The sequence below is a fragment of the Podarcis raffonei genome, chromosome 13 (genome assembly GCF_027172205.1).
Source record: "Podarcis raffonei isolate rPodRaf1 chromosome 13, rPodRaf1.pri, whole genome shotgun sequence".
Lineage (NCBI taxonomy): Eukaryota > Metazoa > Chordata > Lepidosauria > Squamata > Lacertidae > Podarcis > Podarcis raffonei.
This window is the reverse complement of record NC_070614.1, coordinates 599860-619722: the sequence shown is the minus strand read 5'-3', so window position 1 is coordinate 619722 and position 19863 is coordinate 599860. Positions and strand designations below refer to the sequence as shown.

Sequence of the window (19863 nt, the reverse complement as noted above, 5' to 3'; positions counted from 1 at the left end):
TCTTGATTGATTTTGATATTTTTTTGTACTGAGGGTGCAGAACTAAACTCTGCTACCTACAAGGTTCTCCAAAGCTGATTTAAAGCTTTGCACCCCAAGCTTTTTTGTACCCCAAGCCTTCCCCCTCAAACATTTCATTTAAGACGGTAAGAGGAGTCTTCTGGATCAGATCAACTGCCCATCTTGTCCAGCATCCTGTTCTCACAGTGCTAACCAGATGCTTGCAGGAAACCCACAAGCAGGATCTACAGACAAGAGCAGCCCTCTCCCCATAGAAGCATTTCTGCTTCCAACTGTGGAGGCTAGTGACCAAAGATAGCCCCCTCCTCTGCAAACTTGTCTGATCCTCTTTCAAAGCCATCTAAGTGTGTGGCCATCACTGCCTCCTGTGGGATGGAGTTCCATAGTTCAACTATCCTCCTCTTGTGATGTTGCCCTCCTTTATGCTTCCAGAAGAGCCTACATGATAACCTAAGATAACATTGGAACATGAGAGGACCCTTGGAACAAGCCTTCTTGCCCTGTTAGTGCAGGATGAAGAATTTGGGATCCTCCAGTTGCTGTTGGACTCCCCGCTCTCATCCACCCCAGTCTGTCATGGATGGAGTCTCATTCTCCCTGGAGGAGCAGCTGCGCAGTTTGGAGGTGCTCCCAGATTCAGCTCTGTCACTTGACAGAGGCGCAGGTGTCCTCGGTGGCTAGGAGTGCCATTTGCTAGCTTCAGCTACTGCCATTCCTTGGTCAAAATAGTGTAACTACCCTTGTCCATGGACTGGAGACCTTATGGTCAGATTACTGCAATGTGCTCCTCTATGTGGGGCTGCCCTTGAGGCTGGTCCAGAGACTGCAGATGCAGCAGAATGCAGTGGCTGGGTTGCTGGTGGAGACTCACAACCTTCAACAAAGCACCTTATTTGTAGGACTTGCTCTAGCTGCCAACTGCTATTTGGCGAAGTTCAAGATTTTGGCCCTATACAGCTCAGGGGAAGGTTTCTCGAAGGAGCATCATATCTTTCATATAACCATTAGGTCGCTGTGGTCTGCGGGAGAGTTCCAAAGAGCTCAGAGGAAGGCTTCTCCTGTGGCTGCTGCTTTCATGAAACAATTGAATGCCTTTTTGTTCTGACAAGTTTTCCTAGCTGAATGAATTGATTTCGGCCATAGGTTTTTTCTTTGTATAGTTTTTAAAATTAATTTGCTGTTTTTAACTGTTTTCTTATGTTTTGTGCAACACCTTGAGACATATTTGTGAAAGGTGGTGGTGTTAACAACAACAACAACAACAACAACAACAGCAACAACAACAACAACAACAACAACAACAACAACAACAGAAGAAGATCTGGCCAGAATGCTGCTCATGAACAGAGTGTATTCAGAAACCCACCTTACGCAAACTTATAAATTCAAATAATAGGTGTGTCAAGGAGTTGGCTATTCATCAGGAGGCAGTTCCTTGGGTTAATATAACCAAAAGGAGTTTCTGATTCCTACAATAGTAACTGGTGGTTCTATTCAAGATACAATCTGGGGTTTTTATGACTTAGAAGCATCTATTAGTTTCTGATTTGAGCTGCTGCCCTTTTGGTGTGTCCAGTCGATGTTCCCTGAAGGAACCACTGTGACTTAACTATTAAGTAAACTTCAACCGACAGTGCAGACACTGAATAACTTTATTTATTTCTGGAATCTTTTCATATAATTTATGTTCGGCTAACCTTGATTGACTAGCATTTTGTCTTCACAGCTATTTTTTAATGGGGATACGTTTTTTGCTTTGCTCTTTTCCATACTAAGTTTGTAGTAGCTTACAAGCTCCAGATGAAACTAGGGGAGAACATCAGATGACCAAACAAACAAACAATTGCTCCCAGTCAACAGAAGGGGGGGGGTTTGCTTTGTAGAGCACTCTGGGTGACCAGTTTTAGTCCTCCGCTGGCTGTTGCTGCTAAAGGGAGGCTTTCCAAGAAGCCCAGGTGGCTTCTCTCCTGGTGTGCAGGCAAGGGTTAACAATTGCCCAGGTTCCACGTGATGAGATGCAAACTGAATCATTCCAAGGGATCTCCGCCTGCCCAGTCACCAGGCAGATGCTGTTCCCCTTGGTTGCCATGACAACCCGGGCTGTACTCTAATCAAGCCCAGCCCCTGCAGCGGTTATATCTCATTCATTGTTTTCCTTCCTGTTGCAGAGGAGGGGAGAGGAGGAACCGGGTGCCTCTAAGTGGGGAGGAGGCCACCGCCTGGAGCCCCTTCTGCCTCAAGATGCTCTCAGAGTCTCCCTGAGCGAGCTACCCCTCCACTTGCAGACACCCAGGTGGGCTTGTCCAGTGCTGCAGCAGCCAGCAGCATTTCTGGAGGGTGCCTTCTAGTGGCACAAAGGTGGAGAGGAGTGCTTTGAGGAAGCCTGCCTTTCTGCTGCCTCTCCTGGAACAGCCAGCAATCGCTCACTCTCAAGCTCTCAGTCTCTAGAACATCCCGCCCCACGGAAGCCCCTTCCTGAGCCAGAGAGCCATGCAAAAGACTTTCCGGAGGCTGTGAGTCAGGCAAGCAGGGTCTCAAAGGCAGCATGCTTCACGTCGTTCTCCCCATCTTGGAACTGATGGGGCTCTAGAAATTAAGGCAAGTGCTGGTCGTGGTGATGCCGGAGATTAAAACGGACCTCTGACAGGGTGGGGGCTTCTGTGGCCATCATTGGGACCTACCTTTGAAGGACTGGCTTTCTAGGGAGATGGGAAGAGCCCATCTCATGAATGGGTCAAAGGCCACCTTCGGAACTTCATTCTCTGTGCTGCTGCCTCAGAAGCTCACCAGGCCAGAGGGGGAAGGAAGAGAAGAGGAGCTGCTTTTCTAGGATTCTCAACTCGAAAGCTGCCAAACTGGCCTATGGAAAGGAGTTCCCTGAGACTGTGTGGGAATGAGAAAGAAGACCAAATGCCATTCTGCTGCCAAAGCAAGCTCTAGATTTCTGTTCTTCATGTGCTTGATATATCAGATGCATTTTTACTGGGTGAATTTGGCTCAAAGAGGCATCCACAACTGAGGAAGAAAAATACTTGATTTTTAAAAAACTTAGAAATTTACCAGCCTTATTCCATTCTCCCCTCCCCATCCCCCATGCTCCTTTTCCCCATTTTTCTTTTTGTAACTAGATTTTCAAGAGTGCTTAGTAGTTTCTGGCTCCCGGGCAGCTCTGGTTTCATTTTAGGGGGAAGTAAATTTCTCGGTCTGTCTCCCCCCCCCCCCCGCAAGCCCATCCGCCTTTTTGGGTGCCTTGGAGCGATGGATTACCTTGGAGACAAGCTGACGGTGGCGCAGAACCACATGACCCACTGGGTGGGCTCCGTGCGAAGGTCCTTGCAAGAGGCGCTGAATTTAGTCACAACTGCAGTTGCCCATGAACGAACAAGTGGGGTGGGAGCAAGCAGAGCCCCTTTCAAGCGCACCTCCTCCTTCAGGCACTTTGCATCCCGGAGCAGAGAGTCCTTCCGCAGGTTTTCCATGCGCAGTCAGCAAAGGCTTTCCTCTCTGAGGAAGAGGCAAGCCAGCTCGGAGCAGCCTGACCTTGTAAGCACCCTTTTAAGCTGCCGGTGGATGATATGAACTGAGCCAGGATGGTTGCTGTTGCATTCTAGGCTGGTAACCCTGCTACAGTTTGTGTGCTTGCAAATGTATCTCTGTTTAATTTTAAGAAGGAAAAAAGCCTCCTTCTGTTGATCATTTTAGCATTGTTGGGTGTTTCTTTCAGATCTTTTAGCCTTCATTGTCCCAAAGGTACTTGGGCAACAGGGCGATTGGTCTGTGGCTCATTTCTTCTTGAAATAACTCAAAGTCCTTGGATGCAGGCATGGGGCTAAAAAAGAAAGCACTCCTAGGGACAGTTGCTTGGAGCTTGGTCCTGAATAAATGTCTTCTCCTCTGTTCTGGAATGTTGCTTCCCTAATTCTAAACTTTGAAGGGGAGGCAAGGAAGGAACAGCTGGAAACACTGCAAATGCTCAAGGGTGCTTCCTCTTATGAGGACTTTGAACCGGAGCTTGGGAAATGGTATTTGGGGTGAAGCCTGACTCACCCTTCCTCCCATTAAGTCCCTGACTGACCCTGGGTCCAAGATCAACATGCTCCCTCGGCCACCCTTTCTGAGGGCCCTGTGGCAAAACACAAAAGAGCTGTGTTTGGCCTTTTTGTTCTCTCAGTTGATAACGTAACACCTGGGTGCCTGTCTGTGGTTGTGGGCTAAGTCCCTGCTGGGGAGCCATGTAAAAGGTTTCTTGTTCACTCATACTCAGCTTCCCTTAAAAGTCTAACCAGGTCAATGGGGGATGTGGGGGTGTGAGTGTGAACAGGACCATGTGGACTTGCAGTTGCATAGTGCACACACACAAGGGCTTCCTGAAGAAATCATTGTTTGCGGCCTTGTTCAGTTCCAGCATAATGCCAGGAAAGGCTGCTGTGATTCTAAACTTAGCCAATTCAGCCTTGAGTGGGAATTTACCTCCAACGTTGAGAGTATGCTGCAAGGACATTTCTTATTACTTTGAGGAAAGTGTAGATAGGAGGAAGTGTAAGTTTGCGAGTGCTCTGAATTTGCTGAAGCAAGAGTGGGCTGGGAGTATAATTTTAAAAATGGGTTCTTTGGTTTGTGTGGAATGCCAAGCTCTCTCTTGCCCATTGGCATCTTCAGGTTCTCCAGTGTCCCAGGAAGGCTTCTCAGAAAGGCTCCCCAAATTTCAGACTGGGCAGGATAGGTCTTGCCTTTTCAACTCTCTGGCCGGTTCCTAGGGGAAATATTCTTCCAGCTGGCTGACTTCCCCCTGCTCCAGCTGGGCTTAGACAGGCCCAGCAGTTTCACCCTTCATGTTTCATTGCCTTGAACCCACCTTCTCCAGAAGGCCCTGTGGGATGTCCAGAAGGTTTATTCCATCCAGAAGTGAGGTGCCAGGGTCACAGCTACCACACTTGTTATCTCTAATGACACTGCTTCCGATTTTCCATGTTGGTATCTACAACACAGCAGAAGGGTGGCTTCTGCAGCCTCATGCTAGAGTGTTTTGAGAGCGAAGAGTTAAACCTCCTCCATGGCCTGAGCTGTTCTTTGTTTACTCTTTGGCTGGGCCTGCCAGAGAAACTAAAAAGACATTATTGTGTAAGAGGTAGGCAAAGGCAGGTTGTTTGAATAACAAAGCTGGTTGCGGGAGGGGAATGTACCTTAAGTGGTGTTGATCAGAATTGTAGAGATTAAAAGTGGCACCTGGATTGAATGACTTGTTTATGGCTGATCCAGGTTGCAGAGCAATTTGGTGCCAGAAATCTACTCCATCTGGGCGGTTGTTGGCATGGCACCAACAGTTATCAGAAGTAAATTTGATTAATTTCAGCAAATATCTGGTCATGCTGAAAAACTTTGTCCAGAAGGTGAGGTCAAGCACATGGTCTCCACATTGAACCTGCCATGGTTGAGGCTTTTAATTTTCTCTGTGCCATATAATTCTTAACCTAAAGTTCCCAAGGGTTATGCCTCTTTTCTGTAAGGATATTGTCCTGTGTCAGCCCTGTTCAGAATGAACAGGAACTGCTTAAACGTGTAGTTTTGCAACTGCACTAGTTATTGTTCCAGGGTTCTTTAGAGGAGGTCGTGAAAAATTGCACTGGTGCACAGCTGATAGAAGTTTGTAGTACAGAAATGAATGTGGTAAGGTACTTAGGAAGTTGCCCTGTACCAACCAAGACTCTTGGCACAGCTAGCCAAGACCACAAGGCAGATCCACACCATGCTTTCAAGTCACATCTAACATACATTTAAAGTGCATGACTACACCCCAAAGAATCCTGGGAGCTGTAGTTTGTTGTGAGTACTGGGCATTGCAGCTCTGTAAAGGGAAACTACAGCTCCCAGAATTCTTTGGTGGGTGACATGTACTTTAAAATGTGTGTTGGGTGTGGTTTAAATACATGGTGGGGATCTGTCCTCAGACTGGGGCTCCCATGAAGGGGAGCAGCCTTGGTTTGTGATCTCCATGTAGCCTTGAACATGTACAAAAATGATGGCTTCTGCCAACATGGGAGAGTCATGGCAGAACTAGTCTATACTGACTGGGGTTGGCTCTCCAGAATTTCAGGCAAAGTCTTTCTCAGCCCTCCTGGGAAGATGTCGGAGATTGAATTCCAAAAGGACAGACCAGACGCTTGGTAGCTTTAGGGCACAGACTCCTGCTTCTGATGGCTGGCTGTCATATTGGTTGGCAACTCTCAACCCTGAAAAGCAGAGGCTGTAGCAGTAGAGTTTTGGGGCAGTGACTGCTTCACTTGTCAGCTGGATTTATGTCATTGTTTTCTTTTTGTCCCCCAGATCCTTTCTCCTCCTGTCTCCAGGAACTCCTGGTTCCTGACATGGAGTGACTTCCTGACTTGTTTTGGACCTGACCAGAGGCCACATTTTGACAAACGGGGAGAAAGTTTCTTTTGTAACCCCCACCCCCATGGTTGCACTGAAGGGTTTTAAAGAAACAGTCTGTTTAGTCAAGAATCTGTCTCTTTGCTTCAGATGATCCTGCCTATATTTCAAGCTTGGATCTCTGATCATAATTGGACTCTGGAGCTTCCTGACCTTAAGCAGGGCTCGTGGTCCTCACTTTGTCTTGCTGCTCATTGTGGCAAGCGCCTACAGATGGCTCCTCCGGAAGGAAGTTCACGTTGAGAGTCTAATTGGGTAAACAAACTATGGGAGCCTCACTTAAGGCACCAGCAGCAGCAGCGTTCTCCGAATCTGGCTTTAAGCTTCATCAAGGGGCAAGATGGATGTTGGCATTTTACCCCTTTTATGCCAAAGACATAAATGACCTACATTTGGGGATTACTTTTGGTCTGGACTTCCATGATTTTGCAGACTTGAGTGCAGGGAAGGGCTGTCAATGTCAGACCCAGGCACTCCACTTCCTGTGTATTATTCCATGGCATACAGTTTGTCTTTCTTTTGAGGCCCTGATTGGCAGCTAAGTCACTTAGTGGGCCAGGCTAGTGCAGAGCTCTTTTTACAATTATGTAAAATGAAAGCCCATAAAGCTGGTAGGAGGGTGCAGAGCACTGGCTGGTTTTTCTCTTCTGCTTTTTTGGCAAATTCGCCAAAAATAAATGAAGTTTTGGAGCTATTTTAAAGGGAAATTGCCAAAAACGACACTGCCGACACGGGTTGTCATATGTTTGGCAACCCTATCATACACAGTGACAACACAAATCAACTGAATTTAATAAACAAGGGGACTAGAACTGGCACCCAAGCAGTTCATAGTTTTCCACTTGATAACCTCTTTAATAGGCTGTGGAATTTGCTTGCAGAAGAGGCTTGGCCTCTAAGAAAAAGGCTTCTTCTGTTTACTGTATTCTTCCCATCTCCAGTTTTCAGATGGTGCCTTCTTGAAACCACGTCTCACCAAGCTAAAACGAAGTTGGTGTGTTAATAGGCAATATTCCTAGATAACTTACCCTAACATAGCGCAGTCAGAGACCTCGTTTGCTCTTGAAAATGGGTGGAGTGGTGCTCAGGCTTGAACTGGAAATCTATCCTTGTGCCCTGTACATGTGCACCTGCTTGTCTGCCAACATCTCCATACCCCATTGTGTCCACATCATGTTATTGATTTCTGCAGTGCAGGGGGTTGGACTAGATAGCCCTTGGGGTCCCTTCCAGCCCTACAATTCTATGATTCTATCTTCCCCTTGAAAATGGTTGCAGGAGTTGAACTGGGGCTTGGTGTTTAGAATGTAGAATGTGTGTTTCTGAATGTGTGTATCAAGTTTCAATCTGACACGTCAGAGTTAAGTGGAATAATTGTGCTAAACCAACCTGACAAATGGGACCCAAAATGATTTGAGTTAAACCACAGGGTTCCCTTTTATCTTTAGTAATCTTTAGTGTAGCACAAGATTGCAGCATGGAGTGCTGCTGCTCAAGGTTCCAGCCAGCCAGGTCTTTCCCCAAAATACTCCATTCCACATACAGTGCTCCTCTCCCGCTCCCCCCACTACCAGGGGCCACTCAGCATGCTCCGCCCTCATTCGGCTGCTGGTGCAGGTGGCATTACTTTGGGGGCAGAAGAATCAGCCCGTGAAGGAGGAGCCTCTGGAATGTTTTTACTGCACTTCTGTTGCATTTGGGATGCATGTTTATATGTTGCAAGTCACTTTATTGAAAGGTAGTCCTAATTATTCTAAAAGAAGAAGGAAGCCTCCTGAGAATGCACCCAGAAGCAAATGGTATTTAAAACTAATTACTCCTTGGTTACATGCAAAGGGAAACATCAGACAGCTGTAAGATTCCATAGACATGCTGGCCATACATCTTTTTTTTTTTAACCCAAAATTCTGAATAGAATAATAATTGTTGCCTTTGCACTTTGTGGGTAACTCAGAGCAACATTCTGAGAGGCAGTGTGGTGCTGTGGATTAAGGGTAACAAGTTTGAAGAGCTTCCCTTTGGGGCAAGGGCTGTAGCTCATTGGCAGAAACCTGTTTTGCATGCAGATCCCCAGTTCAATCCCAGACATCTCCAGGTAGGACTGGGAAAAATCCCAGCCTGAAACCCAGGACAGCTGCTGCCAGTACTATATGTAGATAGTACTGAGCTAGATGCACACAAGGGTCCGAGTCCATATAAGGCAGCTGCTGCTGTTTCTATGAAATCTTTCAGGTGTTCCACGTATAGCTCTGGTGGCAGTGACCCAGCAGTGCTTTATTCAGCTAAGCAGAATCAACAAATCTTTCAGATGCCAGCCAGGTCTGTGGCACTTGGCAGGTCACATCTCAGCTACCAGGCAGGGAGGATTGGGGATCATTTGGGCACTTTATCAGAAGTGATGGTAAATGTTAGTAGGTCAGCTGAAATGGTAGACATGCCTAACCTTTTGTGCTTTCATGAAACAGCTGTTGCTGTTTCAAGCACCCTCTCTCTTCCAGATGCTATGGCACTTGCAGCTGGTATGCGAGTAGGTTTCCCCTCTTTGCTCTCTTTACCAAAGAGGTGAGGAGGCAGCCAAGTTTCCTTGCTGATGGTGCCACTCCTTTGGAAACTCACCTCCTAGAGAAGCCCACCTGGTCCCCACTCCCTCACAAGGGTTAGGAAGCTGGTGGACATCCTTCTTATGTTCTCTGTCCTGGTTGTAATGTTTTGCTTTGTTCTCCAGCTGCTGTTTTCTTGATACGTGGTGCTGGTTTGGTTGATATTGTCTATATTTCAGCTCCATAAGCATTCTTGAGTACCTAATGATAATGAAAGGCAGGGATGTAGTTCCCTATTGCCCAATTGATTTCAAGGATAAACCAAAGGAAGGGGTGGAAAATGTTTACCAGTTAAGGTGCTCTGTACGTCAAAAAATAGCAATTTGCTGGTTGCCTGCCACATGAATGCTAGTTTTACCCTTCTCAGCTCAGCATTCCTCACTAGAACAATTTCTGGGTTTTTTGTTTATAAGTTGACAAAATTTAAAAGCAGATAAAAATTTTGTTTTCATCATTGTCAGATTTTCTGCTGATCTCTTCAGAGCTGCTCAGATTCTTTCTAAAGTATGTGCTACAATATTCTTGCAGGAAATGTAAAAATCAAATATTTTCTCTCATTGGAGAAGAAATTTTCTCTCATTCTTTGTAGAAGAAAATTTAACATGAACCACTACAGCGTTAAAGGAGCTTTCCATGAGCCTCTAAGTTAGGCTTCCTCAACCTCAGCCCTCCAGATGTTTTGAGACTACAATTCCCATCATCCCTGACCACTGGTCCTGCTCGCTAGGGATCATGGGAGTTGTAAGCCAAAAACATCTGGAGGGCCGAGGTTGAGGAAGCCTGCTATAAGTCTTTTAAAGGCAACCAAGACTAATGCTGGATTTTACATCAGGAACTAGTCTCCCTTTGGAAGGGAGAGCCTCTACATTTGGCAACCAACTCCTTGTTAGCACTCACAAGAGCCATTTCCAAATCATCTTTGACTGCATTCTGGGTTGGCAATGTCACTTTCTAACTTGCACAACGTGGAGCCATTTTTATGGGTTGGTGATTTTGCTAGTATATCTTCACTTTTCAGATGGGAGAACTGAGGTTCAGAGCAGTTAAGTGGAGGGCTGATCAGTACATAAGGTGTGAATGTGAGACTCCTGCCTGCCCCAAGAAGCATCTTATGCCTTTGGAAGGATGCAGAGGGAGTGTCACGGATTTTTTGAGGGGCTGGTAGGAAAGGTGCAGTGAAGCTGTGCTTACAGCTGGGAAATTAGCGCCAGGCAGGAAGATGGATTTGCCATTCATAGTGACCTTGGGCAATTTGTTTGTGTCATGCTTTATCCTACATTCTCCTATTAAACGACATTACCAGCCTTCATAACAATACATCATCCCCACCCCCTTTTTGGTTAAGGAACATTCTTGGAGATGTTAACTAATGTTTTACGCCATAGTGTAAACCCAGTCTGTGCCAAACAATGAGTGGCTAGTGTTTGACTGCCAAGGAATTTGGAAGAGAGAACTGTGTTTGTGTTCTCCAGAAAGCCCTTAGGGGCTGCTCTTTGGGCTGGCCCGAGGGAGTATGCGCAGCAACTGTGCTTATGCTGGAACCCCTTTGTGGGAGACTTCCCCATTCCACTGGATCTCATGCCTAGCTGACACACACATAGCAGGTGAGCTGGTAAAGACTTGCGGACCATACGACATCAGACTGCAGGAAGAGATTTTCTCTTGGGGAAACCAGCATATCAGGAAGAAACCTAGTGTGGTACTTAAGTAAGTTTTACTCAGAGTAGAAACGTTGAAATGAATGGATGAGACTAAGTTTTACAGTTAGTGAAGCTTACTTGAATGCCACTCCTAGACTAGAGGTCATCTTCCTGCTGCCTGTTCAGCCTGGTTTTGCATGCAAATCAGCTGCTGCCATCTTTATCTCAAATTCCAGCTGTTTCTTGCCAGGGCAGGCTAGACAAGAGAGGTCTGAAAAGGCCTGAGCGTCTCCAGGAAGTAGTGTGCAAGATCTTGGTATTCAAGTAAGCCATCTGTGGTCAGGGATAATCTGGGTCTTCCTCCAGCTGCAAGCTTTCAGACCCATATGTTAAGCCATCTGGTTACTTGCTTCTAAACATCAGCCCAGGGAATGCTTGTGTCAGGTTAGATAATAAAATTTCCAGTTCTAATTCCAGCTTCTCCATGCATTCAGAGAGCACACTCGCTTTTAATTTTACCAAATTGAACTGCCCTGTCCTCCCAGTTCCTGCTTCATCATTTCATAAAGCTTCCTCTGATCTTAAAGCAAACACCATCTCTTTGCAGGCCTGCCACCCGCTTGGTGAGGTGACCTTTACAAGCCTGAGGTTGGCAGTCTTGTACTGCAGAATCAGCTATGCAGACACCTTTGTTTCCATGTGAACCTTTGGAGCAGCACTTTGATGCCATCGGGTGCCTCTGAACCTGTGAAAAGAGTGCACCAACCTGGTATTCATTGCAGATGAGGATTCTGCATCATTCTGCTTCTGCCAGCCACCTGGTGATGGCTTCCTGAATACCTTGAAATGTCAACCTTCTCCATTTGCCATGGGGCCTGTCCCATCAGGTGCACTCCACTCCATCTCCTTGACTTCATACCATATGAATTTTAACCTTTCCTTTTCACCTGGCCCTTCCCCTTCTTGCTCAGATGGACTGCACTTTGAGTGTCCCACCAGCAGCGTTTTGAACAAAAAAGGAGCCCTCTGGATCTGGCCATCCAGTCCACCATGCTGCTTTGACAGTAGCCAACCAGATGCCTCAGTGGAAACCCCATAAGCAGGGCATAAGCACAAGCATTCTCTCCCTCCTGTGGTTTCCTGCAACAGGAACATAGCCATCCTGGCTAGTATCCATTGAAAGCCCTCTCTTTCATGAATCTGTCCAGTCCTCTTTTAAAGCCATTTCCTGTGGGAGAGAGTTCCATAGTTTATGCGCTGTGTGAAGAAGGACTTTTCTGTCTGCGAAACTTAAGTGCAAGTGAGTGTGTGCTTTGCTGGCCTTACTGCTTTCTCTCCTTTGAGCCCTTTCAGTTTTGAGCTTTGTTGATAGGGTTGATTTCATTTCTCTATTATATCTCTTCTGATTTTATGTTTGTGGCATCCAGTCTAAACCTTTTGCAAGATAGGCCACAAAATCATAAGGAATACCACCACTGCTGCATACAACAAGCAAAATGTTTGTTGATACTAAATGTTCATGGCTCCACAAAAGTGATGTCACTTGCAGGATGCTATGGGAGAGAAATACGTAACTTAGATCATTCAGGCAGCCTTCTGGTTGCATAGCAACCTTGGAGCTGTAGCGGCTGGTATTATTAGCAGTGAGAGCATTCAGCTACATGGCACAAGAGTAGGTGGGATGTTTAGTTAGATGTTGAGAAAAATGAGCTCTGCTTGCATCTCCTGCACTGCTTTAATATAGCAGCAGGTCTTGTTCTCCTAGTGCATGGAGATGAGAGAGACACATACATTCTGATCTCCTGGCCTGTTGCAAGCTGTCAGAGTTTTGCATCTCTTTGGCTTGTGTGTGTTCCCAAACCTGCAACTGTCCTAGTTTGCTAATGACCAAGTAAGTCTCAAGGATCGGTAAGGTCTCATCTCCTGTTCATCCCTTTGTGGTTTTTAGCAATAAAGGGTAAAGGGACCCCTGACCATTAGGTCCAGTCGTGACAGACTCTGGGGTTGCGGCGCTCATCTCGTTTTATTGGCCGAGGGAGCCAGCGTACAGCTTCCGGGTCACGTGGCCAGCATGACTAAGCCGCTTCTGGTGAACCAGAGCAGCGCACGGAAACGCCGTTTACCTTCCCGCCGGAGCGGTACCTATTTAGCTACTTGCACTTTGACGTGCTTTCGAACTGCTAGGTTGGAAGGAGCAGGGACCGAGCAACGGGAGCTCATCCCGTCGCGGGGATTCGAACCGCCGACCTTCTGATCAGCGAGTCCTAGGCTCTGGTTTAACCCACAGCGCCACCCGTGTCCCTTTGTGGTTTTTAGCAATAGTCCATAACATTTGCTGTTCTGTCACATCCACCTACATACCACGAGAGCAGGCGTGCGTATGTTCTTGGTGATTGCACTATTGATGGGGAACTCTCTGAAATCCTGGTCACACTACAGAGGGGGTGGGGGTAAAACTGTGCTCCTGGATTGTACCATTGCAGGCTGCCATTAGTAGGAGAGGCGGCTGCATATCTGAGCTCTTCCCAAATAAACTCACTCTGCACAGCAAACCAGCTTATTAAGCAAAAGGTTGGAGATGTTTTCCACATGCAAAGTGGTGTGTGTGTCTGTCTATAGTACATCCCCTGCAGTCTGAAATGGGACAGTCCAGGAATGTTTTGTTTTTGTTTTTTAAAAAATGTTTATTAGAGTTTTACAAAACATAGAAATCACCAAATCACATAGATCAAACAATCACATATAACAAAACAGAGAACAGAAAAACAAGAAATACACACTTAGCAAAGAAAAAAAGAAAAAAAAGAAAAAAGAAAAATCCACTTTTAAGTTTCAAAATTCCATATCCCTCTGTCCTGACCTCCTCACATCTCTCTTTTTTGTGTTCCTCTTTATTCCGTCAAATTCAGCAAATTCTGACCCTCTTTCAGACCTCATTTATAATTATATATTTCCACTTATTATATCTCTACTTTCCCTTATCTTGGTCCTTTACTCCACCTTATATACTTTGACATAATATTATTCTAGTCATACCCCCCTTCTCCTTTTTAAAATTCTTCTTTTCATAACTCTTTTAACCATATCCCAAATGCCATGTTACCTTCACATCCCACATCATATTAACACTCAAACATTTTACAATATTTTTGTAAATAGTCCTTGAACTTTTTCCAATCCTCTTCCATCAATTCTTCTCCCTGGTCACGGATTCTGCCGGTCATTTCTGCCATCTCCATATAGTCAATCACTTGCATCTGCCACTCTTCCACGGTGGGTAAATCTTGTGTCTTCCAATACTTAGCGAGAAGTATTCTTGCTGCTGTTGTTGCATACATAAAAAATGTTCTGTCTTTCTTTGGCACCAATTGGCCGACTATGCCCAAAAGGAAGGCCTCTGGTTTCTTAGGAAAGGTAAATTTAAATACCTTCTTCAGTTCATTATATATCATTTCCCAGTAAGCCTTAACCTTTGGGCACGTCCACCAAAGATGAAAGAATGTTCCCTCAGCTTCTTTACATTTCCAGCACTTGTTGTCAGGCAGGTGATAAATTTTTGCAAGCTTAACTGGGGTCATGTACCACCTGTAAATCATTTTCATAATATTCTCCTTTAAGGCATTACATGCCGTAAACTTCATACCGGTGGTCCACAACTGCTCCCAGTCAGCAAACATAATGTTATGACCTATGTCCTGCGCCCATTTAATCATCGCTGATTTGACCGTTTCATCCTGTGTATTCCATTTTAACAGCAAGTTATACATTCTTGACAATATCTTAGTTTTTGGTTCTAGCAATTCTATTTCCAATTTTGATTTCTCCACCTGGAAGCCAATTTTTTTATCCAGATTATAGGCCTCTCTTATTTGATAATAATGAAGCCAATCTCGCACTTTATCTTTTAATTTCTCAAAACTCTGCAATTTCAATTTGTCACCTTCTTGCTCCAAAATTTCCCAATATTTTGGCCATTTGGCCTCCATATTGAGCTTTTTCTGAGACTTAGCTTGCATTGGCGACAGCCACCTTGGGGTTTTACTTTCCAACAAGTCTTTATATCTTATCCAGACATTAAACAATGCTTTCCTGACAATATGGTTTTTAAATACTTTATGTGCTTTAACCTTGTCGTACCACAAATATGCATGCCACCCAAAAACATTATTAAAACCTTCTAAATCCAAAATGTCTGTGTTCTCAAGAAGCAGCCAGTCTTTCAACCAGCAGAAAGCTGCTGATTCATAGTACAATTTAAGGTCTGGCAGGGCAAATCCACCTCTTTCCTTTACATCTGTTAGTATTTTAAACTTTATTCTGGGCTTCTTGGCCTGCCAGACAAATCTAGAAATATCTCTCTGCCATTTCTTGAAACAATCCATCTTGTCCAAAATTTGCAATGATTGAAACAAAAATAACATTTTTGGCAAAACATTCATCTTTATAGCTGCAATTCGACCCAACAAGGAAAGCTTCAAATTAGACCAAATTTCTAAATCTTTTTTAACTTCTAACCAACATTTCTCATAGTTGTCTTTAAATAAATTCAAATTTTTCGCAGTCATATTAATCCCTAGGTATTTCACTTTCTTAACCACAGTTAAACCTGTTTCATTCTGAAACCTTTCCTTTTCCACTGGTGTTAAATTCTTCTCTAATACTTTAGTTTTTAACTTATTTTATCTAAATCCTGCCACATGACCAAATTCTTTAATCAATTCCAAAGCTCTTTTCGTACTAGATTCTGGCTCCTGTACTGTCAAAACCAAGTCATCTGCAAAAGCTTTCAATTTATATTGTTTAGCTCCGACCTGAATTCCTTTAATAGACCGGTCCCTTCTGATCATGTTCAACAGCACCTCCAGGACCGAAATAAATAATAATGGAGAGATAGGGCAGCCCTGGCGTGTTCCTTTTTCTATCTTAAATTCTTCAGTCACCACATTGTTTACTATCAGTTTTGCTTTTTGTTCTGAATAAATTGCTTCTATACCATTTTCGAACCCCTGTCCCACTCCCATCCCTTTAAGATTTTTCTTCATAAAGTTCCAATAAATATTATCAAAGGCCTTCTCCGCATCAATAAAAATTAATACTGCCTTTGTATTAATGTTCGTTTGCAACAGCTCCAAAATGTCAATTATATTCCTTGTATTGTCAGGTAAATGTCTGCCTGGGAGAAAACCTGCCTGATCCTTGTGTATTACTTCAGCTAACACTTTTTTAAGTCTATTAGCTAAAATATCTGCAATAATTTTGTAATCCACATTTAAAAGGGAGATGGGACGGTAGTTCTTTAGTTGTGTCTTTTCAGATTCTGTCTTCGGTATCAATGCGATGTATGCTTCCTTCCACGACTCCCGCGCCTTCTTCCCCTCCATAATCTCATTACAAACCTCCTTTAATGGTTGAATTAAATAGTCCTTCAAGGCCCTATAGTACTTGGAGGTTAGCCCATCCGGCCCTGGAGACTTGCCCAGTTGCATATTCTGAATGGCACCTTCAATTTCAAGTTCTGTAATTTTGTGGTTTAATGTTGTCTTATTTTCTTGAGATATTTTTTGTAATCCATTTGTTCTTAAAAATTGATCTATGTCAGTCTCTTTCTGTGGCCCTTGCGTGTAAAGTTGTTTAAAATATCTCTGGAAACACCTTCTGATCTCCACCGGGTTCTGTATATTTTTCCCTTCAATCTCAAGATTTGTAATCGTATTTAACTTCTGTCTTTTTTTCAACTGCCACGCTAATAATTTTCCACATTTATTAGCAGACTCAAAAGTCTTTTGTCTCATTTGTTTAATTTTCCACTCTACTTCCTGATTAATCAATTTCATATATTGTACCTGATATAATTTAATTTCTCTTAAAATCTCTTTTGAGTTTGGTTTTGATCTTAACTTCTTCTCTCCTTTTATTTTCTCCAAAATCTTTCCTTTTTTCTCATTTTGAGCTCTCTTTTTTATTGCATTCTGTTGAATCAAGAACCCTCTCATAACCGCTTTACTTGCGTCCCAGATTACTCTTTTTTCCACCGTAGTTTTCAAATTTACCTCAAAATAGTCTCTCAAGGTCTTTTGGGCCTTCTTTACAATCTCTTGATCTCTTAGCAAGGTGTCATTCATCTTCCATCTGAAGGAACCGATAGGTGTTAGTTTCATTTCCATCCTTACAGCATTATGGTCGGAGCAGGTTTTTGGGCAGATTTCCACCTTTTTTATCTTGGGTGCCAGTCCTCTAGTTATCCATATTTGGTCAATTCTAGTCCATGTCATTTTGGCTTCAGAAAAAAATGTCCCTTCTCTACCTAGGGGGTTTTTGGTTCTCCAAATATCAATCAAGTCCATATTGTCAGTCAGTTCAAAAAAAGTTTTCTGTAGTCTGCCCTCTTTCGTTACAGTCTGTCTTTGTGCTTTATCCATATTCGTAGATACCACTCCATTCATGTCTCCCATCATAATGATGTTGTTATAATCCATAAAGTCCAACATTGTCTTATGCAACTTCTTATAAAATTCCGATTTCCCCTCATTTGGCGCATAAATTCCTAAAATCAAAAATTTTTCTCCTTGGGTTTGAATTTCAATTGCCAAAATTCTTCCCTGCTCATCTTTAAAAAGAAATTTTGGTGATAGGCTTTCTTTTGCATAGATAAGCACTCCTCTCTTCTTTACTTTGTCTGATGAGATAAATTCTTGGCCTAGTTTTTTATTTATTAAAACTTTCCTATGAAGCCTAATCACATGTGTTTCCTGCAAACAAATTATGTCCAATTGTTCCTTTTTTAATAAATGAAAGATTTTTCTCCTCTTTTCCGGGGAATTCAGGCCATGAATATTCCAGCTTAGTAGTTGCAGAGACATGTTGAAGTAGTTCTATTTTCCTCCTGTTGCTCCCAGAAGTGGTGTCTCTTTCTCAGGGTCTTTCAACCCCCCAGGTGTAGGTATTAAACTTAATAGTCCAGGTCCTAAGTCTCTTGTTTCTTCTTCAATCCCTTTCTGAAGGTCTTCTCCGTAGTCCTTCAAGAATTTTTCCTTGTCTTCTACAGATTTAATTTTAACTTTTTTCCCTTTAAAAGTAAAGGACATCCCCTGGGGGAATTCCCATCTGAAGATAATTCTGTTACTTCTCAGTAGTGTCACCAGATCTCCGTAGTTAGCTCTAAGGTCAAGCAGATGTTTCGGAATATCCTTGTAGATTTCCACCCTTGAGTCTTTGATCTCTATAGGATTCTTAAAGTGCGCACTCAGAATCTTATCCCTTTCTTCCTTCGTTCTGAGGGAGATCAGACAGTCTCTCGACTTAATCTTCCTCCCTCCCTTTCCCTATCTGAATGCACTTACGATTTTAAAGTCCTTCTCCTCTTCCAGAGACCAAAATTCTGCAAATTCCTTTGTCAGATAATTAGTTAAGTCCTCTTTATCACTTTCTGGTACTGACCTTATTCTCAAGTTGTTTTCTTTATTTTTTAACTCTATCATAGACAGAAGTGCCTGGTGTTCCCCTATCTGTTTACGCATAGGTTTAATTTCTTCTTGAACTTCCTCAACTTTCTGCTTGGCCTCCTCAGCTGTTTTACGATTTGCAGTAGTGTCTTCCAATAATTTCCCAATGGTTTGCGCATTTAAATTGACTTGCTGAGTCAATTTGTTGATGCTAGCAGTATTTTGGTCTATTTTAGCTGACTGGTCAGTCGCTTGCTTAGACCCTCCAATTTTTCAAAAAATTTATTTAACACTGAGGTAAAGTCCCCTCCTGAGGCCATTCCTTCAGGCCTAGTTTGGTCTAAATCTTCCTCTTGTGTCACAGAAATCGTGGGAACAGATGATCTGCGAAGCTGTGAAGTTATAGTAGTCTGCAGTGTTTTGGCTTTAGCTGATCTTGTCTTCCCACTCATCCCACTTCTTGTCTATGCGTCAAGGTCAGTCCCACAGTCTGCTTTTCCCGTGGAAATCCCCAAATCCAGAGATGGAAAATTCCCCCAGTGTGTTGTCAAACTTCAATGCACCACTAGAGGGACACTATGTTTAAAAATGTCGCAGTTAGTAAAGTTTTCCCCAAAGTCACAAAGGACCCCCAACAAGTTTACAGTAGCCAGTTACCAAAGAACCTTCAGAATCCTTTAAAATCCTTTGAGTTTTTGCAAAGTTGCTCATGAAGAGTTACAATGTCCCAAAAGAAAAGTGCGAGATACAATGTAACAGTTCCAAACAGCCTTCAAGTTCCAAAGTTGACAGCCCGATAACCGGGAGTTCAGTTATTTTATAAATCCAAAAACGAAGAGGAAAAAGCCAATTTTCACTTTCTCCACCCCAAATAAATTGAGGTGGGGTCTTCTGCTTGATGTGCAAGTTTGATTCTTTTAAGCTCCCAATTCCAAAGCATAGGTTGTTTAAACGTTGTTGCTTTAGTCTTTAAACAAAGCCAAGAGACGGACTTCCTGGTTGCGTCTCCCGCTTGTATGCCAAATTGATTTATTTTTAATCCTGATTCAATCACCTACTCACGGGTAGTAGTTTTCTTTTCAGCTGAATGGTCCCAGGAAAAGGGTCAGCGCTCACCGACAGCAGCTTTGCGGCTTCACCCCACAGAAAGAGCGATCGACTCACAGCACCGCGCCAACCCCGTCCCGCTCCGGAGCCCCTTGCGGGGTCCCTTTGCGTTTTCGGGGGGCGCTAAAGGTGCCCGCCGAGTCCCACAACCACAGGCTATCACTGCCTGTGGGTTTCCAACGAGGGTCTCCGCTTCGCCATAGCGGACGACCCGTTTCTGCGGAGCTTCCCCTTCACAAGTGAAAGGGGACCGCCATTGCCGTTCGCGCCGCCCCCGGAAGTTCCAGTCCAGGAATGTTTTGTCACCTCACTTGTGTAGACCAGGCTGGAGCCTGAGGGTTGGATCCAAGTAACTTCTGCTCAGAGTAGACTCACTAAAATTAATGGACCTGTTAGCCATGTTCATTAGTTTCAATGCATCTACTCTTAGTAGGACTGGTGATTTGGGGTGGTGCTGCATTTGTGTTTTAATTATTGTAACGAGCCTTGGGACCTGGGGGTAAAGGATGCGTAATAAATAGTAGTAGTAATAATAACAACTTTAAATGAGCCTTGTTTAAATGAGCTGTGCTACTATCAGAACTCTTTCTAGCATGTCCATAATAATAATAATAATAATAATAA

At 43.9% G+C, this 19863-nt stretch overlaps 1 protein-coding gene across 2 annotated transcripts in view; it reads left to right on the top strand.

The window, feature by feature from the left end:
- The window catches only part of KIAA1671 (KIAA1671 ortholog), an 84428-nt gene that overhangs the window by 23265 nt on the left and 41300 nt on the right, over positions 1-19863 (top strand). Inside the window, exon 1 of one of the 2 annotated variants that reach the window (XM_053363258.1) lies at positions 2181-3564. The exons of the other annotated variant lie outside the window; for it this stretch is intronic. Within the exon in view, the coding sequence (XP_053219233.1) occupies positions 3115-3564 (450 nt within the window). The 5' untranslated portion in view covers positions 2181-3114. Of the gene's footprint in view, positions 1-2180; positions 3565-19863 lie in introns of those variants that run through there. 2 annotated transcript variants of the gene reach the window in all.